This window comes from Pantherophis guttatus, chromosome 3 (genome assembly GCF_059756535.1).
Source record: "Pantherophis guttatus breed Tessera chromosome 3, ASM5975653v1, whole genome shotgun sequence".
NCBI classification, from domain to species: Eukaryota; Metazoa; Chordata; class Lepidosauria; order Squamata; family Colubridae; genus Pantherophis; species Pantherophis guttatus.
Window position 1 is genome coordinate 158,656,561 of NC_142065.1, and position 27,346 is coordinate 158,683,906.

At 37.1% G+C, this 27,346-nt stretch overlaps 1 protein-coding gene across 1 annotated transcript in view; it reads right to left on the reverse strand.

Moving 5' to 3' along the window:
- Window positions 1-5,019: 5,019 nt before the first annotated feature.
- DOK6 (docking protein 6) overlaps window positions 5,020-27,346 on the reverse strand; it is a 207,363-nt gene continuing 185,036 nt past the window's right edge. Inside the window, exon 8 of the mRNA XM_034429378.2 lies at window positions 5,020-8,081. Within this exon, the coding sequence (XP_034285269.1) occupies window positions 7,948-8,081 (134 nt within the window). The 3' untranslated portion in view covers window positions 5,020-7,947. The remainder of the gene's footprint in view (window positions 8,082-27,346) is intronic.

The following is a 27,346-nucleotide window of genomic DNA, read 5'->3' on the forward strand; positions in this document are numbered from 1 at the left end:
ATCCATGCAGTGATGATGCAACTATCTGTGAATATTTTTGTTTTAACTTATGTATTAATAAATGATTCTATGTAATGTAATTGAATGTAAGATCAATTGGCTATTTCTTTAATGTGGTGTAACTTTGTTTTCTCATTCATAGCATAATACTGAAGCAAAAACTTACTTTTGTACAAAATGAGCTTCCAAATAGGGGTGCTGTCAAATATATTGTAACTTTGATTCATCAGATCTGTCAACAAGATGATGTTATGTGAGAGCCATGGTTGAAGTTTGTATCTGAGGGAAGGAAGAGAAATCTCATCTCCAAAGATTTAGGAGGGCAAGTGACAAAGTTAATCAACATAAATATAAACCAATAATTCTAAATAATCAGGCAAAAGTCTGCAAAAATCAGGGAATTCATATAGATGACTCAATTAGGAGCACCTTTCAGGTGGGCCTTAAAAAGAAGATGGGAAACCTCCATTTTGTGTTGGTTTTTGATGTTCTACCCTGAGATGACTTTTCTTCTTGGATTGGCATCCCAACCAAGAGATCTGGAGAATAAAAAGGAACTAGTCATTTGGTAAATATAGAGATAGATGTACATTAGATTCTTTAAAAAAATACATTCTGGATTTATCTTAATTGTGTATTTATATTCTTGATATAAGATACACACACACACACATTCCCCACTCTGCCTCTATTATACATGCATATTCCTGCTGACAAGATTAAAGTTGGCAAGATTTCTCTCATTGTCTACAATTCTCAATTAGCTCTAAACTTAATCTACATAACAAATTACCTGTATCTTCTGTGGAATCAGTTAGTCTCATCCTGACAAGGAATTTATCCTATTTTGCATTCCAGCCACTTTGGTAACTCCAAAAATGAATTTACAAAAGCGAAAACTGGTTTCTTTTCTGGAAAAGAATGGTGGTATCGGGCTTTGCCTAGGATTTTGATAATCCATAAATGTATAGATTATGGGTTAGGACAGTCTCACTGGGGGAGCCAGAAGGGCTAATATGGTATGTACCCAGTGGTAGATTTCCCCTGGTTCAGACCGGTTCACAAGAACCGGTAGTAAAACCAGTGGGAGGCTCTGCCCACTGACCCGGACATCATCATAGGTGACCTGATCATGCGCAGAAGAAAGCACGTGCGCATGGGCACGATGCAAACCAGTAGTAAAGGTAAGTAGAACCCACCTCTGTATGTACCAATGCATGTATGTGCAAGGACACATTCTATTACAATATCACTAAGATCACATCAGATGCAAAGCAAGATTCAGAATATTTTCCTTCTACCTGAGGAAATAAATTACCACTTCTAGGCACTGTCATTACTGGTTATGTTCTTGGCATGAGCTGAGGACATTCCCTAGATCAAAAAGGGATTGCACTCAGTTCTGGAAGCTGCAGGGCCTGAACTGATTTGGTCTTGTCAAGTTAGTGTAGACAATGCCCGGATAAATATTTGGTCTAATCCTGGCCATAAACCAGAGCCATTCAACATGTCTTGAGTTCTGTGCTCTGAAAGGAAGGGAAGGCCCCCAAGCAAAGTTAATTGAATGGAATTAAAATTAAACATTATTTTCCAAGATTTTGTCCGCTAGCATAGTAAAAGTAATTTGTAGTCAGGTTGGATCACAGCAGACATTGTGAGTAGTCACAATTGCACTCTGTGATCCTGTGCAATATGAATAATACAAATAATATAAATCTCAGGTGTTTTGATTGTGGCACCACATTGCAAGAGTTCTCAGAATTTCTTGTCCAGCTTTTAGAACTTCATAGTGACACAGCAATACAGACACTTCTTCATATACAGCCTTTTCCAACCCCATGCTCTGTTGGGCACATTAAAAGTTGGATTCTTACCAACCTATTACCATTCTTTGCCTAACGTATTTCTATTTTGTTCGGTGGATGGCTTTTGTTCCAGAATTTTGAGCTTTGTGGAGAGGGCAAATTACACACTACATCTTGGTACTTGTTTAATCTGATTTAATTCAAATTTCATAGATGGTTTGGTTCACAGGGAAAACTGGATCATCACATCACAAAGAGCAGAAGAGCAGGGTATTTAACTCTTTCCATTAATAGAACAAGAAACAACAGTAAATGTATCATTCTGCCAAGACAGCACATCAGTGAACAGTAGCTGAATGCCATTTTAAGCCACACAAATCCTGCTTCTGCCCCAAATACTCTTAAAACAACTTTCATTCACCCAAGGTGGCAGAAGCTACTCTTAAAGAATCAACAACATTTTAGAGAAATATATATGGCTCATAATTTTCTCTTCCTCCAAAATGATTTCACTTTATTGACATTTTACATTGTGAATTTTCAAGTGTGAGGTTCTTAGTTTAGCTTCTCCAAGGAAAATGAAATGGTTGAAAAGCAGATCAATATGGGAAAGGAGAAAGTGAGGGTTGCTTGATGATCTTAGTATTCACTGTTATTTTGAGAACTCCATCTGGAAAACAAGCTGGGGAAAGGGGATGATAACTAGGTTTGCTTGGTATCAAATAATAGCAAAGTCTGAGTAAGAGGTAGGAAGGCAATTCGTTTTAATCCTACTTGATTCCAGTATTCAAACTTCACAGCATCATTGAAAACCAAAGACTAAATTACTAGACTAGATCAGTTAATTGGGAATCAACAATCATTCTAAAAGGCCTGTAGTCACTGACAAAAATGTAGAGATCAAGGCATATCTTACAGGTGTCATAAAATTCTTCTGATAACATACATACATATGTTTGTAAATATTATTAAGAATAAGGAGAGGGGATCTAATTTAGATGGGGACCAAAACCTTCTCTTCCATTTCTATCAGAATGATGATGGGATATTGGTGCAAAGCAATCTATTTCTTTCAATAACTCAGATTTACAACTTCAGGATGACATAATAGGATCATTATTAATTTCAATGTTTAGATTCCCTTTTACAGACCTTTCATTTTTATGTTTTGGTTTGATCAGCAGTTGGCTTCGGTGGTCACTAGAGAATGCTGAGTGAACTCTCCATTCCGTGAAACCATTGAATCGGGCATGCAGAGATGCACTTCACATAGAATACATGTGGTCCTTCACTTGTGACTACAATTGAGCCCACAATTGCTATTGCTAAGCAAGACAGCTGTTAAGTGAATTGCATCCCATTTTACAACTTTTTGCCACAGTTGCTAAGTGGACAATGTGGTCATTAAGTGAATCTGGCTTCCCCCATTGTCTTTGCTTGCTGGGAAGGTCGCAAATGGTGATTGCCTGACCTCAGGACAGTGCAATTGTCACAAATACATGCCAGTAGCTAATGGTCGTAAGTGTGAAAACTAGTCCCAAGTCACTTATTTCCAGTGCCATTGTAACTTCGGTCACTAAACAGATGGTTGTAAGTCGAGGATTACCTGTAATTTAGTTCATGTACATGAAATGGGAAAAAAAACAACACCTTTCTCCCCAAGACTATCCTGTCTCAGAACCCCACCAGGGTCTTGCAGAATCCTTTGAAAAGAAATGTACATCCAAAGTAATCTTGAGAGCATTCTTCTTGACTTAGAACAGTCTTGCAGGTCAAGTACAAAGAATTCTAACAGGTTCCTCAGTCAATAGAACTGCCTGCCTGTCAACTAGGAAACAATGGAATAGCTTGTTTCCGTTGGGTGAATGGGAAATGGCAAGAAAATTTACACATGCAACGCTGCATGCTCTACTAAACCCATTCTGTAATTTGAGCTATTGCTTTACCTTTCTCATCTGGATACACCTTCCCTTTGATTAGATCCAAGTACACATCTTTGTTTTCTTTTCACAATTTGGCTCATTTAAGGGCATTTCAAAGTATGGCCATCCCTGTAGTTTTTTAGAAATTGTACATTTTGTGAAATGTCACTCTTACAGGATACGCTAAGAATAAGTAAATTACATGACATTACTCGAAGGGCTATTACTATCAAACAGACACCCAGGGTTTTATGATATAGCTTGCATTAGGTTGACCTTCCTTAACTGGCACTGTATAGGAGTGTTAGAACTGCAGCCCTTAGGTAATATAGGAATGCTAGCTGGGAAGTTTAGGAATTAATATATGAAAGACACTTTATTGAAAAAAAGTTGCATTCATAGTATTTGTATGTTTCTGTGCCTGTTGCATTGTTCTTTGTTGGACTCTAGCTGACTCCAACTGTCATCTGCCTGACTAGGTGACTCAGTGGCTAAGACACTGAGCTTGTTGATCAGAAAAGTTGGCATTTTAGCAATTCAAATCCCTAGTACAGATCTCTTGAGTGAGCAGGGGGTTGGACTAGATGACCTCCAAGGTCCCTTCCAACTCTGTTACTGTTACTGAAGTTCACCATCCTAGCAATTCTGAAAAGGATGGGTAATGGGTAAATGAAAGCAGGTTCTGACAATGAAACCTCACAGAATTATGTACTGGGAATATAGGAGACTTTTCTGAGTGTTATTTTCTCACGGGAAAATAAAGAACAGTAGTATGGATTATTTCAAAAATGTATCTAGAGGCAATTCTGGTTTGGGACATGAGATCATTTTTAGCCATTTTGAAATCATTCAGTGGAAATCATTCTGTGTATTTTCCCCCCTTTTAAGTTCAAAGAAAACTTGTTTGGATGAATATAATTTATATATAGTGACACTGACTAATACCCTAATTAATCCAGAAGAATGTGATTTCATACTGAAATTGTCAAATGGATGACCAGAGCTATAGCAAGAGAATGGTTGCGTGTTAGCACAACCAGGAACAGTAATTTTGCTAGTTGTTGTAGTAGGTAGCTTATCATTCTCCTGCAGAGGAAGTTGTTCTGTCTGGTCAGTGGAAACATGGCGAGCAAGATAAAAGAAAATAAGGGGAAGAGATGCTGTCGTGCAGGGAAGAGTGATTAATTTCATCAGATCACCCACTAGTTTCATTCAGCAGCTCTTCACTGAGGTGTATAAACCTTCAAGGGATTGACTGCAAGAAAAGCTTGGGTAAGAAAAATCTTCCACTGTAATGTATTAATAAATGTTTAATTGAAGTAGACATTTCCTTCACATTGTTTACAAAAGGAATAAAAGCAAAATTCTTTCCATCAAACTGCGGTAGATAAAACTTGATCTTTTAGTGGAATGGGAAACTCGATTCTCTTCCTTTCAACACGTTCTGTGCTGGTTTGATAAAACAATGAAAAGCAGAAACTTCAACGATGGAGCAGTCTGCTGGCAGGAAATAATTTCTGACAATTGCTTACCATATGTGTTTGTTTTAACAACATTTATGGAGGATTAAAGATCCTGGATGGGAAAATCTCTTTTTGCTTTCATTTTTGTTTCACCATGCCTACATCTCAACTGATTTCTTATACATCTCATTTTAATGGCCAGCGTGAGGGTTAGTTCATCTCATAAATGGGTGGGGACCCTACTTGATTTCTTTCTGTGCAATTTATTTGCAAGTCACAACATTTAGGAAAAATTCAGGTCGCCTCAAAAATAACATTCTTGAGTATATGCCTGTGGGGGAGAAGATCCATACGTTGGATGTGCTCCAATACAAAGCCTTACTTTATTTTAGTTCTTCTGGCCTTGTTCTACCATGGAAATGACTTCAAGGTTGATACCTTAGATAAATTGCACATGAGCATTTACCACCATTGTGGCTGTGACTGTATTTTATTTTAATCTATTTAGAATTGGACTATAGGCAAAAATGAAGAAAGAACCTCTTTTATCCTGAAGGGTGATACCAGTCATTCAAACATTGTATGGAATGCAGAATAACATTGCCAGATTCTTTTGGCAAGGGGACTATTATGTGAGGCATGTGTTTCAAGTTTAAATATTTCTTTGATCTAATTTGGTTTGTTTCTAAATTCAATTCAAAGTAGTTAAAAATGCACCTCTAAGTAGTTTGCATTCCAAATGGCCAGACTTGCTTTAGAGATCAACTGGATAAGACCTTTTTTTTGTGTTCCTTTTCTTTAGTGCTTAAAGATAATCAATGATAATATTTTCAATGTTGACATCCTCAGTTTGCAAGATTTTGGTTTTGGTATGGAATAATATTCAATGATGGGTGACAACAAATGATATTGTATTGATGAAAAACCTGAAGAAATGGAGTTAAATCTGACAAATTAGTATAACCATGACACATGTTAGATTTCAAAAATATTGTTTTGAAAAACTTACTCAGATCGTCAATAGTTTCACTTCTTCTACTCATTGCTATTGGCATTTGTTTTATAGAATTGGAAAAATTTGAAATAGGCAAAATATGCCAATAAAAGACTCTACAGTTTTAAACAATCCAGTTCCGTGCGACTGACTGTAGGAAGGACTAAAAAGTCATTGTTTACAGATAATCCTCACTTAACAAGTGCCCTGTTTATTGACCATTCAAAGCAGTAACAGCACTGAACAAATAACTTTGACCACACACGCTTGCCACAGGCTTGTGACTGTTACAGCATTCCTACAATCATTTTGTATTGTTATTTGTTCACTTCACAGCTGACAAGCAGAGTCAACGGAAAAGCTAGCAGGAAATTGCAAGTTGCAGTCACATGATGCTTTGCTTACAGGCGACATCACTTAGTGACAGACTTGCCCGTCCCAACAGTGGTTGTTAAGTGAGGACTACCTGTAATAAAATGTAAGTGCAAAATGGATCTCTATGTATGACCTGGGTAAAACTGAGTAAGATATTAGTACAGGGAATCCACCACAAAATCAATGCTGTATAACAGGGGTATCAAACTGGTGGCCCACAGCCGCATGCGTCATGTACAGGCCACGCCCACCCCAGCTCCATGAAGGGAAAAAATGTTGCGATACATCACATGACGTGATGCTGCAAGTTTGACACCTGTGCTATATAAGGAAGAGAGAAAATCCATGTTGCTGCCTAAAAGACCTCCATAAAAACAACTGCTCTTGAAATTATTCTACCAGACAGGCATCTTGCTGTCTAAAACTATGGAATGTTGGGCTGCCATCAAGTAATGTGATGTCAATTCTTACCTGCACAGTATACAGGGTTAAAAGTATACTGACTACGAATTCAACTATCCAAAAATTATCTACAAAAGGAAGACTTTGACAAGTGCATTGTAAACACGGTCTTCCTTGACATCTATAACCACTGTTCCCAGTAGAAAGCTGTGGATTATTAGGTTCAGAATGCACATAGATAAGAGCGAATCTGGGCATAAAAATTCAGTGTGGCAAATATTCTAGGCAAATTACCTCTTAATAACACGACACAATCTATTTTCTGAAAGGCTACTAAGCATCACCATGCCATCCCATTGACAGTATCTATCTATTTATCTATCTTGGGTATTAATTTTAATAATGAGAATCTGATTAAGAATCACTGGCTTCTTCTCACAAGTGAAACTTTAGGCTATTGTCCTAAAGATAGACATGCATAAATCCCATGGAGGTTAATGGGACTAAAATGTGCATAATTATTGGAAGGAAGCCTTCCAAACCCTTTGAAGTTTTGTAACATGTAAGAATGAGCCAGGCTGATGCCTTGGAGATAAAAGTGGTTACTGTCATGGACAAGCAGATCTGATGGCAGAGTTGATCAAAAGCCTAATATTGCAAACATGACATCCACCCTCTTAGAGCACATAATGTTTGTGGTTATGCAGAAACATCGACTGCATACATCCATGATTTTCAAGGGAATTCTTCTTTTAAAAAAACATGGACAAAAACAACTATAAAATTTAAATAAATAAAAGACTTAGACTTCTGCCTCAAGGAAGCAGTGATCCAAGCTTTCACTTCCACTGTCATCAGGTGGGAGACTTCTCGGTCTTCACTACCAACTGTCTTCTTGGGACACCCAAGGAAAGATCAATGGCTTCCAGGGCTTGCAGGTAGGTTCCACGTTAAGAGTGTCTCTCTGTTCAAACACCAGATGTGTGTCATTGCACAAGGTCCGAGCTGTAGCTGAATCCATAGCTGCTGGAAAGGGACAGGCGTGGCTCATGCTCCTCACTCTGTTCTGAGGTGTAGCTGGGAAATGTCTGTGCACGAGCCACCTTTGCAAGACTGTGCCCTGGTAAGGAAGGAGACAGAGTTTATGATTTCTTTCTTTCTTTCTTTCTTTCTTTCTTTCTTTCTTTCTTTCTTTCTTTCTTTCTTTCTTTCTTTCTTTCTCCTTTTCTTTCTTTTCTTTTTCTTCCCTCCCTCCCTCCTTTCTTTCTTTCCTTCCTTCCAATAATTGAAACCATTGCTCTATCTTTCTTTGGCTTTAAATGATTAGCCAACATCTTACCAGATCTTTCACCATTCTCCCCATATTTCTATATTTGTAATATATTTGTAACTATGTTACTGTGAATTCTGTCTTCTGTGCTATTATAGTACTTAGTTTGTATTTCTTCTTTAGTTTTTCTCTTTACAAGTTAATAGACAGACATCTAATCATCTGTGCCCATTCAATTCACCTTTCAGATCATTTTCCCTTTTATTTTTAAGCTTATTTTTGTACAATTCATAGGCAATAATTCAATTTCGGATATAAGATTTAAGTGCTGTACATTCAACAATTAGTATTGCAAAGTCTCTACCCGCATTTCCTGTACAAATTATTCAATAAGGAGACACTGAAATATTGATTTCAGCCATTTTACCTCTGATTTTCGTGTTATTTAGAGAGGGCTGCAAAAGTACTGTGAAGTGGTATATAAGTCTAAGTGCTATCTTTTATTTTCTATATTGCTTTTCAGTAACAACCAATCAATAACAACAAATAAGAATGTTGCTAATAGCAATATGGACAACAACCTTGGGTAATTAGTGTTTAAAGCCATTTTTAATGAACCAGTTGAATGCACAACAGACCAATCATAAAATGTTGTGAGTACCAACAGAATGAATGAAGGGAGAATGGAGAGCAGACTATGAATCTGTAACCTGCATTTTCAAGGGCAATATAATAATTAGATAATTGACTTCATGACATTCAACGTGAGAAAGCACATATAGCTTTATAACTTACTTATTGGAGTTTGTCACTTTGTTGACTCTCAGAATGTAATGTCACAACTTAGATATCTTTCAGCTTCAAGAAGCTAATGCATAATTGTATTAAATGCAAGGTGGCAGCCAAATAATGAAAAGAATGCATTAGTATACACTGTTAGTTAGAATATTAGAGGCTGTTTATAAGTTCTTCCTGACAGTCATTAGTCATCCATGAGATTCCAGCTGATGAATTTATAATAAATCAGAGGTTCAACATAATGCCCTGTTAAATTAAACTTGCCCTTTTTATAGAATCTTAATTTTCTGCTTGCTATTGCAGATATGCCAGAATTCCTTTGAAAGCATAAACTTAATCCCCATATACTCTGCCTTTTAATTACCCAGTAGATCTCTAAAACAGACATCTTATTTGGACTGTGAAGATCCACAAGGAAATGAAGCAACTATTTCTGTCCTTTCTTAGTCATAAAGGCAAAGCATGTATTAAAGAACTTAAAGAGAAACCTGTGTCCATCAAATTATATTCTTGTGGTGCCCAACACTATGAAGCAAGTTAAGGTTATGTTTTACATACAGCAATCCTCTAAAGAATGACGGATGTCAAACTCGTGGCCCGCAGGCCAGATGTGTCATGAGCTGAACACCCCCACCCCTGTTTTGGCGAAGGGGGGAAAAGTCATGATATGCCACATGACAACGTGACGCTGCGAGTTTCACACCCCTGCTCTAAAGAATGAGGAGAAGGTTCAGTAAAATATAAATCTAAATATATAGCCCAAGCCAGAAGATGGACTTTATAGTTTACTGCTAAACAGAAGATTCTGATTTTGTAATACTGAATAATGGAAGTACAAAGGGAAAGGAAAAAACAAAACAAAAAATAATCATAATATTGCACATTTCCCCTCCAAAGCCATTCCTAGTTCTATTACCATATTTACTGGGCTCTAACATGTCACTATCACCAAACTATGGCTTCCTAAACTAGATGACCCCAATCCATTCTTTATGGCATATATTTTTGCCCTTTCATTCATAATTAAATTATAGCTTCCTTTCCCTTGTGCATTCATTAGCTCTATAGATCATTTAGAACTGTTCTATCCTTTTCTTCCTCTTGGTTTTGCAGATACAGTACATATCTATTTTATTGCATTTGTTAATTAATGCTCTTTAGCATTTACTATTCTTACATTGCACATCACTAACTAATTTATGCCTTGGTTGCCTTCAGCTGTGCTCAGTGATGCAGTATTGAACTTTATCATAATCTACGCCAGGGGTGTCAAACTGCGACAACAGGTTGTCATCACGTGACATATCGCAACTTTTCCCCTTCACTAAATCAAGGTGGGTGTGGCCAGCGCATGACGCATCCAGCCCATGGGCTGTGAGTTTGACACCCCTGCTCTATGCCTTTGATCAATCGAGACCTTCATATATTGTAATGTATTTTAGTAAGACAGAGGCAATTACTTCACTAGTCTTGGTAGCACTCTTGTCATATTATAGTTAATCTTAACTATAATCTTAGTTAATTTTGGCATATTTTGGTCAGTAAGTCCAAGGTACTCCAATTCAGGAGCGGTAACTGCGCCCCCCTCTCCCCCCTCTACAACTGCAACTGTCAATGAGAAATTTGGATCAATAAGTTATTGTTAGGAATTGAAGGGAGGACATTAAATGATAAACTAAGGCTAGAACAGCTTTTTTCCTCAGATTTCATTGAACTGTGAAAGTAAGTTAAACATTCATGATGTTGATATGGTGCCACCCCAAAAATATATATATATTTTTATCACCAATGATAAATTCTATATATCTGGAGCCAAATACAGAAACAATACTGATGGTATTTTAGTGGAGAATATGTCTCAGAAGCATATTAGAATTTATTTTGAGGCAATAGTTTTGTGTGGATATGTAACAGAGGAAGTCCTATGGAGATATTTAACTTACCAAGGGAAGACGAAAACATTTGTTTCAATAAAATAAATTATTCTTATTGGTATTAAGAACATTTAAATAAAACATTTATGGTTTTTTTTTAAAAAACCAACCCAACTTTTAAAAATAGGATAGTACATAGAATGCCATTTTTCCATGTAATTAATTGCCAGATTGTGATCCAAATAAACTAATTGAGCCGCAGTGGCACAGTGGTTAGAGTGCAGTACTGCAGGCTACTTCTGCTGACCGCCTGTAGCCTGCAATTTGGCAGTTCAAATCTCATCAGGCTCAAGGTTGACTCAGCCTTTCATCCTTCCAAGATCAGTAAAATGAGGACCGAGATTGCTGGGGGCAATATGCTGACTTTGTAAACTGCTTAGAGAGGGCTATAAAACACTGTGAAGCAGTATATAAGTGTAAATGCTATTGTTATTGCTAATTCACCTGAGGAAGATACTTCTCAGGATATGAAAACATAGGGACTCATATGTATGACTTTAAAGATCAAATACTCCCACCAAAACTTGTAGATCACTAACACTTAATGAATGAAAAACATAATGCATTTAGTCATGAGTTGCATGACTCCAACTCATATATTCAACTTAATGCTAAATAAATAACCAATGTGTATTGAATTGAGTTCTTAATTCTTTATAATCTAGTGAACAAGAAACAAGCAAACCATGTATCCTTTTGTAGAAAGATATTGCTTGAAGCTTATAAGATTTATAATGTGATATTGGCCTGGTTCTGACTGTTGCATTCTGAAGATAATTTAGCATCCAAGAAAATCCCCTTTATTTTCTATCACATTTGATTTTTTTTAAAATTTCTGTTGGTTTAATGTTGCTTCAATCATGCTGACTCTTAGAAGCTCAGAAACAGAAATATAATACAACACACTATAAACTTAACACAAGTAACAATTATCATACACAATAATATAAATGTTAGGATCAACTGTCAACAGTAACGGAACCAGCAGCCAAGAGGAACCTAGTTGTAGGCTAATATCTAGAAAGGTAGCAATGAAGGTCTTAGGGGAAAAAAAAAACTAAAGAGACAAAATTACTGGTATCAGAAAAAAATGCAGCTAAGCCACTTGGTCTTATCCAGTCCTGAACAACTGCAGGTATTGGACCACAAAATTGACAGCATCATTTGGTTGGCCAGGAATTGAGATATACTGCTGAGTATCATCAGAATACTGATGGTACCTGATGGGTAAAAGATAACCTCTCCTAACCATTTTATGTATTAAATAACTTATTAAACAGAAAGGTAAGAGTATCAATCCCTGAGACATCCAGTAAATCAGGGATCTGATTTGGACCACCTATCAACACTGCCCATGACTGGAACTGCCCATCCAAAAAAGAGAAGTCTTGTAACATCGGGCCTCCCATTCTTTAGCTCCTGTGTGTGTTAATCCTTCAATACGTTGAGTCAGATCCATAGTGGCCATGAACCCTGGAGCCACATCAGATTATACACATCAGAATTGTCACTCTTGGAGATTCCACAGCCAACTCAGCAATGAAATCAAGCAGAGTCATTGCAAAGGAAAACACGATAAATGCAATTTCTGTGAGGGAAATCAATTTCAAGTCTGTTGAAATTCAATCAAAAGATGGCAAAAGTTCCAAGGCTGCATATGCATGACAGCTGCAGGCTACAGACTGCTCATCTCCGAAATAGTTTATTTCATATTACAAAGGATATGTAGTTTGAGCAGCAATTACATAAAGGCACTGTGGTATCAGTTCCTAACCATTCCCACACAGTTTTACTCAGCAGTCACAAAGTATAACCATGTTAGAGAAGTTCCTTTCTCCAGTACAATAGCATTTCAGTGAGTCATGCAGCAACTGATTGCTGAGTTGCCTGAGCAATGAACCACCATAAAACTCCATAGCTGATGTTTTATGAAATCAGCACTTAAGAAGCAACTGCAACAGTCTTTAGTGTCTTTATTAAGCTTATATGAAATCCTGTTTATGTCACTGAACAAAAATAGTTTGATTCAGGCAAGGATTGGAGATATTTCTTTTTTTTTCTTCTTTTCTTAAAGTGATTACTAGTTTGAGATGGGTTTTAAGACACAAGCCAAGGTTGAGTATTGTCATGTTACACTATATCTCCTTGTCTGGAAAGTCCAGCTGGTGGTCGCCTGGGAAAGGGCGGCCGCTGGAGCTTTGGACCGTGTCGTGCCTTTGCGGCCTCTGACCCGATGCCGATCTCAATTGGCTCCTTGGTTCTCTGAGGAGCTGAGAGAGATGAAGCGTCGGAAAAGACGCCTAGAGAGCATTTGGAGGACTAGTCAATCCGATTCCGACCGGACACAGGTGAGGTCTTATATCAAGACCTACCTAGTGGCAATAAAAGCGGCAAAATCTAACCATTTTTCCGCTCTTATCGCATCTGCAGAGAACCACCCAGCCGCCCTGTTTAGGGTGACCCACTCCCTTCTTCAGGGGGGAGTGCGGGAAGATCCCTTGCAGGGTCGTGCTGAGGATTTTGTGCAATTCCTGCACGATAAAGTCGCTCGGATTCGGGATGGCTTGGACTCCGATTGGATGAGTCCACGGGAGGAGACGAGGGCAGGTCTTGAGAATGTTATCTGGGAGGAGTTTGATCCTGTGGCTCCCGAGGATGTGGACAGGGTTCTGGGTAAGATTAGTGCCGCCACGTGTTTATTGGACCCGTGTCCCTCCTGGTTGGTACTGGCCTCCCGGGAGGTTACACGAGGCTGGCTCCAGGGGATTATAACTGCTTCTCTGAGCAAGGGTGCCTTTCCTGCCGCCTTGAAAGTGGTGGTAGTGAGGCCCCTCCTCAAGAAGCCTTCCCTGGACCCGGCTGAATTAGCCAACTACCGTCCGGTCTCCAACCTTCGTTTTGTGGCGAAGGTTGTTGAGAGCGTGGTGGCACGACAGCTTCCTTGATACCTGGATGAAGCTATCTATCTGGACCCATGCCAGTCGGGCTTCAGGCAGGGGTACAGCACAGAAACGGCATTGGTGGATGATCTCTGGAGGGCTCGGGACAGGGGTTGCTCCTCTGTCCTAGTCCTATTAGATCTCTAAGCGGCTTTTGATACCATCGACCATGGTATCATGCTGCAGCGGTTGAGGGCGTTAGGAATAGGGGGCACCATTCTGTGGTGGTTCTCCTCCTTCCTCTCCGACCGCTCGCAGTTTGTGTTGGCAGGGGACAGAGGTCGACCTCGAGGCATCTCGCATGGGGAGTGCCGCAAGGGTCGGTCCTCTCGTCCCTCCTGTTCAACATTTATGTGAAGCCTCTGAGTGAGATCATCTGTGGTTTTGGGGTGAAGTGTCATCTGTACGCTGACGACACTCAGCTGTACATCTCCACCCCAGACCACCCCAACGATGCCCTTGATGTGATGTCTCGCTGCCTGGAGGCTGTGCGGATGGGGAGGAACAGGCTCAGACTCAACCCTTCCAAGACCGAGTGGTTGTGGCTTCCGGCGTCCCGATATAGTCAGCAGGTGCCATCGCTGACTATTGGGGGTGAATCTTTGCCCCCCACAGAGAGGGCTCGCAATCTGGGTGTCTTCCTGGACGCACGGCTGTCTTTAGAAGAGCATATGACGGCCGTGGCCAGGGGGGCCTTTTATTAGGTCCACCTGATTCGCCAGTTGCAGCCCTTTCTGGACCAGAACGCCCTGCGCACCATCACTCACGCCCTTGTTACCTCCCGGTTGGACTATTGTAATGCTCTCTACATGGGGCTCCCCTTGAAGAGCACTCGGAGGCTCCAACTGGTCCAGAATGCGGCCGCACGGGTGGTTATGGGTGCAACCCGTTGCGCCCACGTGACACCCTTCCTGTGTGAGCTGCACTGGCTCCCAGTGGTCTTCCGGGTGCGATTCAAGGTGTTGGTCACCACCTTTAAAGCGCTCCATGGCACAGGACCCGGGTACCTTCGAGACCGTCTTCTGCCACCAATAGCCTCCCACCGGCCAGTCCGCTCCCACAGAGAGGGTCTCCTCAGGGTGCCATTGGCCAAGTCATGTCGGCTGGCGACACCCAGGGGGAGGGCCTTCTCTGTGGGAGCCCCAGCCCTGTGGAATGAACTGCCCCCGGAAATTCGTAAGATTTCTGACCTCCGGGTATTTCGCTGCGCACTCAAGACCCTATTGTTCTGCCAGGCTGGGTTAGCAACATAATTTTAAATTGGATGTTTTAAATTTTTGGGGTTTTAAATTAAGCCAAATTTATTTAATATTTTTAAATTATTTTAAATTGATGTCTATTCTGTTTTTAAATAGGCTGTACACCGCCCTGAGTCCTTCGGGAGAAGGGCGGTATAGAAATAAAATTATTATTATTATTATTATTATTATTATTATTATTATTATTATTATTACGCCAACCAAGTGATGCAAGTGAAAGTAGCTTTCAACTGATTTGTCTGTCATCTAGACATATATGCCATAATGTAACAAATGTTGTTTAAGCATAGCAACAAAGTTTGTGTAAAGATCCAAGAAAAGGTAATGCTGTAGCTGTAGCTCCTTGGCTTTTTCTTTCATTCAAATCTGTTTCAGTGAATGCTATAGTCACAAAAGATTAACTATAGAATAGTTTTTTTCCAGAGATATGAGACATTACATTTATACATTGATATGACATTATATCTATACACTGAAATGAAATGTAGAAGTAAGCCATGGAAATTAATATGATTTAATTCTGATAAGACATGCATAATATTGCTCTCTGAATCACCTAAAACCAGTGACTTGAGCACTGAGATGTTATTAAAAAATATTAACAATCTTTAGGCATGGTACTTTTAAAAAAATAATCTTTAATTCTTAAGAATACCTAGAAAATATGCAAACACTGATATGGGGGCATAACTTCCACTGACAGTCTAAATGAAAGCAACCTTCTGCAGTAGATGAAAATAAAATGGACATAATTCTACAAACATAGTATATTGCTTCCTGTTCAAATAACACTTGGTTCTTCTAAACCCTAAACATACGAAAGGACAATCTGAGGCTCTGGGGCCTATTTCTCCCTTTTGGCCCATTCATTTCTTTCTCCTACACAAAAGATTGCCCACGCCTGTGGTACTTAATAAGAACTTCTTAATTCATCCTTTGTCAATTCAATTCACAACTCAGAATATTTAGTACATTTTATGGACATCTGCTTTATTGTCCCAGTATGCAAAGCCGAAAAATAAATAAATAAATAAATAAATAAAGAGATGATCACTTAATGAGCATAAGGGTGACAAGTTATGAAGCAGAGAAACAATAAACAATCACGCATCACCGTGAGCCAGAGTTGCACTTACAGTTTGTCTTCCTGGATAATAAGGTTGTCTAAAAGTAATTTAGCAATTATGGCTATAGCTCACTTTTAGTTAATGCCAAATCAATTGGATAGCAAAGTTAAGTGGTGTGTTCAGCTGAATGCATCAGGCTGAATATGAAACAGCCAATGCCACTAATGACCATGTGCAAATGATTACTTCTGAAAAACGTCTAGAATTTATTCTAATGGTGCTCAGTCCAATAATGTCTAAATCGCCTTGATTACTCAGGAGAAAACCATACCATTTTCATTCCTTTTACTATTTAAATAGTTGTTCCTAACTCTGCTTCCAGGAGGATACTTTGTTCCTTAACTCTTAGATAGTCAATAGGGCACATGCTACATGGTACAATGATTATCCTGTTCTTTTCTAATTACAAAGAAGTGACTATAGGTTAGTAATAAATTATATACTTTGCAGATAAACTATTGTATAAGAATCCAAGACCACTGCAAGAGAGAATAAACTACAATACATTTGTATTTAAAATTAGAATACTTAAATCCAATGAAGGGAGCTCCATAAGAGTGAGGGTATCAGATCCATATGGTAACCTCATTGTCTAGACTGTGTAACTCCTGAATCCATTTCTTAAATATTTATGCATTAAATATTGATGTAAATATTGATGGGGACTACCTATGTCCAGAATGGGGCCTATTCCACAGGTACATGAAGCTCCAGGCATCCCAACCCTCTTCCTTAAGCTATTCCCACAAAGCTCCATTTTGCCCATTTATTTCTTTCTCCATGAAGAAGGAAACTATTATCTATTCCATCCTGTATGAAGAAAAGATTATATTGTCCCACACAGAAGAGAAAAGAGGTCATTGTAACCTGGAATTGTCTTTTGAAAGAATTGAGGGAAGACAAAATTTACTGAAGAGGCCTTCAGCCTGCCTCAAATTGGGGTGACAGTAATTAGTTATTTATTGGAAAATTAACTATTTTTTAAATACTACTGGAACTTAAATAGAACCTTGCTTTTTGAGGCGGCAGATGATATTTTCAAGTTTTATAGATAACAGTGAATTGATAAAATCCTGTGAAATACAGAAAGGAACAAGGAAAGGATGTCCATTTTTGCCGCTGTTATTCATTCTTGCTTTTGAATTTTTGAAAAATATTTGTATTATATATTATAATACAATACAGTATAATACAATATTGTATTACAGAGATGTAAAACAAGATGGCAGAATAGTGGGTTGAAGATTAAAACAGAAATATACAAGCTAAGGGCATTTGTGAATGATGGTTTCAATGGTTTTAAAATTAATAATGAGAAAAAAAAGATGTTCACAAAACATGACAATGGAAGAGCACAAAGAATTGATGGTGAAGACTGTGTTTCAGGCTGAGAAAAAGTCAAATACTGTGGCATTACTATGACAAATATGAATTGAATGCCATTTCAAAATAATTATATGAAAATAATTATGTCAAGGTATGGAGTGAAATTAACACACTCAGAAAAAACTACAATTATTGTTTGGAAGAATTTATGTGGTAAAAATAGATATGTTACATATTATATAACATATTATATATATATATATATATATATATATATATATATATATATATATATATATATATATATATATATATAATATGTGTGTGTGTGTGTGTGTGTGTGTGTGTGTGTGTGTGTGTTTTTCTTCTAGCCAGGTTTTCCCTACGTAGCCAAGGTTTTTTTGTAGCTCCAGCTCAGTAGAATCACATCTACTCGGTTCTGGGCTTTTTTCCTTTCTAACACCTAGCAAGCTCTAACTGCTAGGTGGGAGACCTAAATAGATCCATTTCTAGCTCATTTGCTTTCATCAGTAGGCCACACCCATATCTTATGTATCCTCCCTGTAAAGGTACAGTATCAATTTTCTTACTTCTTCGTAGGGTTTATGTGTGTTTTTCTTCTAGCCAGGTTCTAGAACTAGATTCTACTGAGCTGGAGCTACAAAAACCCTTGGTTACATAGGGAAAACCTGGCTAGAAGAAAAACACACATATATATGTATATGTATATGTATATGTAAGTTTTCATGGGTATATATGTGTGTACAGTTAATATTTCGGGTTTCTTCCCGTGTAATTGTGAACATACCCTTTTAGGGATATGTTCACAATTACACGGGAAGAAACCCGAAATATTAACTGTACCCACACACACACACACACACACACACACAATATTATATTACATATTATATTATTGTATAATATATTATTATATATAGAAAAATGGTTTTATTTGAAACAATATCTGTTTTGAAAAATGATGCACCCTTTAAGCAATGTAAAAAAAAATGATATATCCAGATTTATGTGGCAGGGAAAAAACTAAGGGTTAAATATAAAATTTTTCAAGATGCAAAGGAAAGAGGAGGTCAAGGCCTGTCTGATTTTAAATTGTATATTGTAGTCTGCTCTTTGGTTTGGATAAAAGAGTGCATTTGAGAAAAAAGATAATGTTAGAATTAGAACATCCCCTGAATTTGGATGGCTGGGTATATTTATGCAAAGCTGAGTTTAATATAATTTCAAAAACCAAGTCACCCAATGATCTTCATGCTTAAGTATTTGAACTCAGTATTCTCTGTTCCTAATCTAGGAGGCTAATTATTCAACATACTAATTTGCATGACTATATAGGCAGGTAATATGAGTCACAAGGAAGTCCAAATTGTTATTTTGTAACAAGTATGCTACAGTGAGATTAGAAATCATGAACAAATTTACATACTGGACCTTCAAGATTTGATTCATGAAAACAAGACATATATTTTCATTTAGAAGCAAACAGAAATGCCTAGGGAAAATCAAGAAATGTAGGGGTTGGAAGACACCTTAGAGATAATCTAATCTAACCTAGAATAAATGAATCCAATACTTAAAACCATAGAATTAATTCTATGAAGAGTCAGACTCTCAGCATCTTTTAATACTTTGAAGTTAAAACATCCGGCTCAACAATTTATGGCAGCTTTACAGAAAAAGTACATCAAAAGCCATTTGAAAAAATTAGGAGAAAGTGCTGGTGTGGATTTCATGCCTGGCACCAATTAAGCAGTGATGAGTTTTTGGGATGTATGGCTCTGGTCTATGAAAATGCCTTTGGTTGCTTATGTGATTAAAAGAGGTACACCACAAAGTAGCTTGTTCCAGCTTTGAAGATGCCAGTTACAATTGATCAAATGTTCCAACAAAAGAAAATTAGATCATGGCCATTTTAGGCCATCCTGAAAGTTCACCATTTCTTTCTTAGGACAAAGTGTTTTGAAAAAGAAATCTTCACTTTCAAGAAATACAACCCAACTATATATTTTCAGATTGATGCCTGAGAGGAAAATAATAAACTTGTATCAATTAATCAATCTAATCAGGCATATGTGGTCTTGCCCTATAATTTTACTTACATTTAAAGGATTAACACTATCCATGCTATTCATGAACTAAATGACTATCATAATTTTAAAAGAAACTTCCAATTTCTGAGAGTAATTTTAAAAAATATATATATTGCCATTTTCTTTTGCCACCTGCTTCTTTCAAACGAACGTGATGATGGTTCTGTTTAGTTCTTTTCCCTCCAAAACCATTGACAAAATGTGGAAAAGCATATGTGGAACGTTTATCATGTAGCCATTCACTGATTATGCAGCAATTTGTCAACATCTTTATTTCAACTTAATTATTAAGCAATTAGAAATGTAATTACATGTAAAATAACTTCGCTATTAACACTGCACTTCACCATGCTGTACTCTCCTTAATATTTACTACAAGAGTAAAACATGAGCTTACTTTTAAGCACAATCACTTCCAAACTGGTAGGATATCAGAAAAGGTTATTTGTACTTTGATTCGTCTTTCCTAAAGAGGACAGGAACCAGCATTGCTGTCCTGATCTTAATATTGCCATAACCACTTTAGGGTAGAAAAAGAACTCTTACTTATATCTCTATTTTGTAGAAGCAAAATCTTGCTCTAGTATTATAGTAATGCCTTTCAAAAATAACATCTTTGCAGAGTGGAACAACACTCACTGCAACTTTCAATTTATCTCACCATTAGTGTTGCCAGGAGCTGTAGTTCAGCAACATTTGGACTGAACATAAGTCCGCTATTATAATATACAACAAATTGCAGTAATAACTCAGCTGCCCAAAGATGGAAATGCTACCCCATTTTTACTAAAAGGATTTTTAAGTGCATGCATCATCCCCAAGACCACTTAACCACAATCCTGCCCTGTTTTGAGTTTTGATTATGCCAATTTGCTGTATTTCTTGGGGCACATGTGGCACCTTATATCTCTGTGGTACCTGATGTTTGGGTATATCTTTTATCAAAGATATAGCAGGTGAATAAAACAGAAACTATGTAATGATGGCATTGTAACAGTGAAGCATTCTCCCTAATGAGACACACCTGACTCTTTCCTTGATATCTTTTTAATGCCAGCTGCTAGTGGTAATATTTCGATGCTACTGAAATTGTAGTGTTTTAATTGGAAGCTCATATTTTATTTTTCCATGTGAAAGCAGCTCCCAGTTTTCAATCCTATTCATAGAATGCATTAACATTTGTTTCAAATTTCTTTAATAGGTTTTGTTGTATTTTGAGCTTATTTAATTGTGTTGCTTTTTCTATAAAACATTCTTGCCATCTCCCAGTTCATAAATCATGATCAGAAAGGTTCTTCAGGAGGAATGCTTTAATGCAGCATCAATCCTGCATGTGGTTATAACAATGGTTGTTAAATAAAAAACAACTTTCACTTAAAACCATTGATCATGATAACATGGAAGCCAATGCCTTTGCATCTTGCTATATGGAAACAATACAGTTGTGCATTGCAAAACAAAATCTGAGTAACTGCATTTATTTATATTTATTCATGACTACCTCTGTGTTCTCCCAATAAAGTTGTGAGTGGTGACTTCAAAGAAATGTTCAAGCAATTTTCTTATACAGTAATACAGAATAATATGTGAGAATGGCCTTGGGAAACAAAAAGAAAAGCCACAGATTAAACAACAGGTATGTAAAAGATATTTTAGTCCACAGAAGGAGAGGCTACATCAGAGGTGGGTTTCAGCAGGTTCTGACCAGTTCTGGAGAGCCAGTAGTGGAAAATTTGAGTAGTTCTGAGAACCAGTAGTAAAAATTCTGACTGGCCCCACTCCCATCTATTCTCTGCCTCCCAAGTCTCAGCTGATCGGGAGGAAATGGGGATTTTGCAGTATTCTTCCCGTCACGCCCACCAACCCATGCCACGCCTACCAAGCGACACCCACAGAACTGGTAGTAAACAATTTTGAAACCCACCACTGGGCTACATGGGAAATGTTTAAGAAGATACCCTCCCTAGTTCTTCGGAGACTAAAAGGAGAGGAGGGGAGAAATACTTCCAGTCTTGCAATTTTTTTTATATATAACCTATTCATTATTGTGCTTCTTATGTGGACTACCTTGTAGGGCTAACACGTGGTTTGTCACTCCCTTATTCAGGGTCATTTTACCTATTACTGGTATTTCCTGGTAGTTATCATCCAAATAATAACCAGGCTTTTCCCTGCTTAGCTTCCAAGACCAGAAACACTGTTTTTTCTCTCTGTCTCCAGCTTACACATAAAAAATTGAATGGCGAGGTGCCAGGATTTACTTTCCGAAGCATTATATTCCATACAATAAAATAACACATAGTATAATATGCATTGAGTCATTTACTGTTGTCTGGTTGTGAGTCTATTGAAGAACTTTGAATTAAGGTTTACTTGTACATAAAATGGTTTACTTGAATAGAGATAAATAGCAGCAGCTGTGTGTGTAACTCAGTTGCCTGCTGACTCAGATCAGCAAAAGTATTTTACGGTATGTTACATTCTGCTGTGGGTTGTTTTTTTAAAAAAATATCTCTATATTTGCTGTGAGATAACAAACATAAGAATCTAGAGAAGAGATCAAAAGAAGAAAGGAAAACTGTCTTCATGTATTTTGGAGGCTGTCACAAAGAAAATGGAGCAGGGCTCCAAAAGGAAGAGATTAGTTTCAATTGGTGGAAATTGCAGAGAATTTTCATTACAGACAAGATGCAAAAACAGTGCTCGTACACTGGCTTATATTTTTTTCATTTTGGTTATGAAATGTTATGCATTCTGTATAGTGTGATACCTATACACTATACCTGTACAGTTTCAAATGGTGTCATATTCAAGAGAAGGTGCAAAAAACATGCTGTCTGATAAATGTGATTATGACACTCAACTTTATTTATAGTAGATATCTTCAGGCAACTCTAATCAAAACATATCACCATGCAGTGGGAGCAAGAAACAGCTGGCTGAATCTATAGTTTCAAGACAATTATTTGAACCACACTGTATAGGATTTGGAACTTACATTCTTTCTGCTTAAGTGCTGCATTGAAAGAAACGGCTTTTGATTCGTACAACAATTCTGAGAGATTCCTTGGCTTTGGGGTCTATGGTTACCATTCTGAAACTATACCAGGGGGAGAAACATTTATTTTAACAAATCAGAAACAATATCGATATTAATTTAATGCAATTGCCTATCAACAGAAGGCACATCAATTCATGACACAGTGGCAACTTTATTTGTGTTAGAAGTGAGCATCATTTTGCTTGAAGGCAAAAACAAGTTCATAATCATGTTTGTCAAGTCATCTAGCGTGACTTAACCCATACAGGTTTTTTTCCCTGGCATACCACTTCAGCTGCAGAGGTAGTCATATGAACCTAGGCACAGATTATTTTGAGTAAATTGCAATGCTCTTCTTAATGTGCCACACCCATGCACTCAAAAGCATCTTTTCCTTTTGAATACAAAGCACTGCGTAAGCCTGTTATGCTTAATATTTTCTTTATAAAAACAATTGCTACCTGCCTGCCTTCCACTGAGGACCTGTATACTGCATGAGTCAAAAAGAGGGCTGTAAAAATATTTACAGACCCCTCACATCCTGGACATAAACTGTTTCAACTCCTACCCTCAAAACGACGCTATAGAGCACTGCACACCAGAGTAACTATACACAAGAACAGTTTTTTCCCGAACGCCATCACTCTGCTAAACAAATAATTCCCTCAACACTGTCAAACTATTTACTAAGTCTGCACTACTATTAATCTTTTCATCATTCCCTCACCCATCTCCTCCCACTTATGACTGTATGACTGTAACCTTGTTGCTGGTATCCTTATGATTTATATTGATATTGTTTCCTGATTGCTTATTTGTAACCTATGACTATCATTAAGTGTTGTACCTTATGATTCTTGATGAACTTATCTTTTATTTTATGTACACTGAGAATGTATGCACCAAGACAAATTCCTTGTGTGTCCAATCACACTTGGCCAATAAAAATTATATTCTATTCTCTTTTCTTCTCTTTTCTTCTCTTCTCTTCTATATAATCTTTGAATTTTACTGTATTATTACGGTTCAAATAAGAAACTATGAAGCCTAGCATTCCTTTATCATTAAAAACATTTGTTTCATTAAAAGTACTTTATATATTCTACTATTAAAGTAGTTCAATCATACCAAAAATATCTAATTATAACAACAGAGGAAATGTTACAACCACAGTATAATGCTGTGTAGGAATCCCTAAAGATATTTAAGTTTGAATTTTTTTAGAAATAATTTAAACAAACTAATCAAGCAAATGAAGTAAGTTGACCAGTGGCAAAACAAGTAGAAAAGATCTCCCTTAATTCATGAATTATCACAAAGACTGGCTTCTAGTAATACCCCTATATTGGTAAGGTTCCTTTGTTTTTATTAATTCCCAGGGAAGGGATCATCTGAAACATGTTCAGGGGGGTATTTGTTCCATGGGGTATTTGTGAACAGAAGTGTGAAGTGTGGACAGGCAGTCAAACAATGGTCTTATATGTCACAGAATAAAGAAGCAGAAGCACTCTAAGGATTATCTTGTAGCAATAAAGCTCAACAATCCTTCAAAAGAAATTCAGAAGTACACTGAATAGAAACCCAAAGGCTTTTTTTTTTTTTTTTGCAACAGGAAAAAAAAAAGAACTATAGGTAGTTGGAAGACCCATTTAGGTATAGTGCCAGTAATCTAACACATTTTTTGAGAACTTCATGATGATACCATTTTTAAAGTCAGGCCAATATTAATAACTGCTTGATTTAGGTTGGACGTTGGAAGAAAGAGAAAACTTGTACGTCGGAATTCAATACAGTTCTATATTAAAAAGGCATTTATAATCATGAGAAAAAGTTCAGACAATCTACATAAAAGCAATGTAAATACTCTGAAGCCTTTTGATAGGAAAAGAAAGATTTAATTTACACAGTAAAATAGGATTTAAAAATGCTCATTTAGTGAATTCTTTGTCTGAAATGGGAGGGGTTGTTTTTTGTTTTTTTTCTTTTTGCCAGAAAGTGGAAGTAAATGCTGCTTTCTGGCCAAAAAAAAAAAAAGTCATAAATCATGATCATGTGACTGTGGGACACTGCAAACGGCCATAAATGTGGGCAGTTGCGAAGTAAGAAAAACGTGATCATGTGACCATCTGTGTGTATGCGCCTGGCTGTCAGAACTTTGAGCCTCGGTCGTAAGTACCTTTTGGAAGGTCTGTCGTAACTTCAAATGGTCTCAAAGCAACCGGTCATAAGTCAAGAACTATCTGTATGGCAAAAGTCTAAATGGGAAAACAAATTGCTAACGTTTACCTAATTTGAATTAAAAAGCAATTTTTGTCCTATTTCTTTATTCGGGCTTCTGTGTTTCTTTCATTTAACCACTACTGTCTTCTAAGTCAACTTCCTTGTTTTACTGATCATTCAGCAGGCTTCTCCAAGTCTCTGGAGTCATATAAAGGTCTGTGAGAATAGTCTAAATGTAAAGTATCTGTGACAGGAAAGCAATATTTCAGCTGATGATGCCTGATTTCCTATGACTACCTAATTCATCAAGATAGGTCAAAGTCAGATGTGGTCTTGGCAAACACCAGGAGGAAAACAAACCAGGTTATATGGGTGTTTTGTGAGGTATACAGATGCTGTGAACGGTAAGAAATATGTTGCCTCTTTATTAAACAGATATAGTATGAAATACTGTCTTATGCTGTTAATCCTTTAAAATGTGGCAAAAGATGAAAAAGTACCTTCAGAAAAATTGTTTCTAGCTTATTCTGCCTTATTCCAAAATACTACATATAGTGAGGTCTACTGCCAAATTATAAATGTTTCTCCCCATTGTGTACTACTGAATATACAGCTTTTGGGAGAAGAAACACATTTGCTTCTGTTGCATTTTTGTTGCTATTTACCAGACGACTTGCAAATAACAATATATAACAATAGAGAATGAAATCTTTTAAGTCTTGTAAAGTGATCCTATGGAGACCACTCTATAGATACTCAAGATGCTCTATTGAGCAGATTATCTTTTAACTATTGGCTCCATCTGATGAACCTTAATATGTCCCTTTAGTATTCATGATAAACTGCCAGCATGGCCATCCCTTGAGCAAAATTTGACTACCATTTTTTTCTAAGCAGTTTGCTATTCAGCCCTTGAGAACTATAATCAGCTTGCTTCAAGAAGCCAGCACAATATTTAGGCAACATTTATGACTGAACTCTAAAAAATCTTGATGACTAGTTATAATCTTAAAACACTTTGGGGAATGTTACTTACTCTCATATCAATTTTAGTATTTCAAGATGGTAAAGTGAAATATTACAAAGAACTAAAAAAGGAATGCTTGGGATGGCTAAGTTGAAGGAAACCAATATTAAACCCTCTAATGCCATTGCTTCAATACAGTAGATCAATTGTTGACTGTGAAGGCCCCAGGCAAATCAGAATTTTCTAAAATTTAAAAGAAAGCATATAACAATCACAATCATAATAAATACCAAGCATTTTTCCTATGTTTATTCTGTTAGAACATACAAACATGAGAGAAAATTAACAAAAATAATAATTTTTGATTGATTTATGAGTTGATTGTTTAGCAACCTTACAAAGTTGACACCCAAAAGGTACTTACTGGTTCCAAAGTTCTGACCATTGCGCCTCTCGACCCAGTATTTTGGCCATTCGGCAACCAGCCCACATTTATGGCCATTTGCAGTGATTTACTAAACAAACATATGTAGTCAAATTGGCACCAATATGCACAAAAGTGTTAGTCAATATAAAATTTAATCTTGCAGTAGTTCAAAAGTCTTTGGGAGGTAACCGAGATGACTGTAGGAAAGTAAAATAATCCAAAAAAGGAATAAGTTTATTCATTGGGTGCATTATTCATTCAAAAGGTTAAATGGAGACATTAAGAGATACCTGCAGAGGTATCTCTTATTATTTTATCTAATTATTTCTATGCTGAAATAATTATGAGGAGATTCAAGGTGGATATAGCCTTACGTGTACTGAAAACAAAGTTGCCCTTGACTTCATTAGGCAAACTTGTTTTCTCTCTTCTCCAACTTGCAAACTTAGAAATTATCTTTATAGCAAGAATGGTAAACAATAATAGAAATTATATTTATAGATTATGGGTGCAGGTAGGACTAAGAATAAAAATTCATGCAAAAGTGATGAGGGGAAGAAAGCAGGAACTTTGTGAAAACTTTGGGTGGTTTGTAAAAACTCTATTTTTCTATCGCAAAAAAAGAGGACACAGAACATCCTATAAATATTTTTTTAAATTATAGTATAAGCAAAATGCACACTTTATCACACTTATTAAACACATTAAGGATTTTAGCAATGCTGAAAAATTTCACTCATATATATTTTCATGTTCTGCATTAATTTCTACACATCTGTGCATTCTATACACTTCTCTGTCTAACACTTTTAAGAAATTATGCAGTACAAAGTAATTGATCATAAGCTGTTTTATGGGTAATGACAATAATTAACCTGTTATAAGAATTCCCCAAGGATACTTTCTTCCCAGCTGTTCCCTTTTATTCTGATCAAGTTTTGTGTATTAACAAAGCTCCATCAAAGCT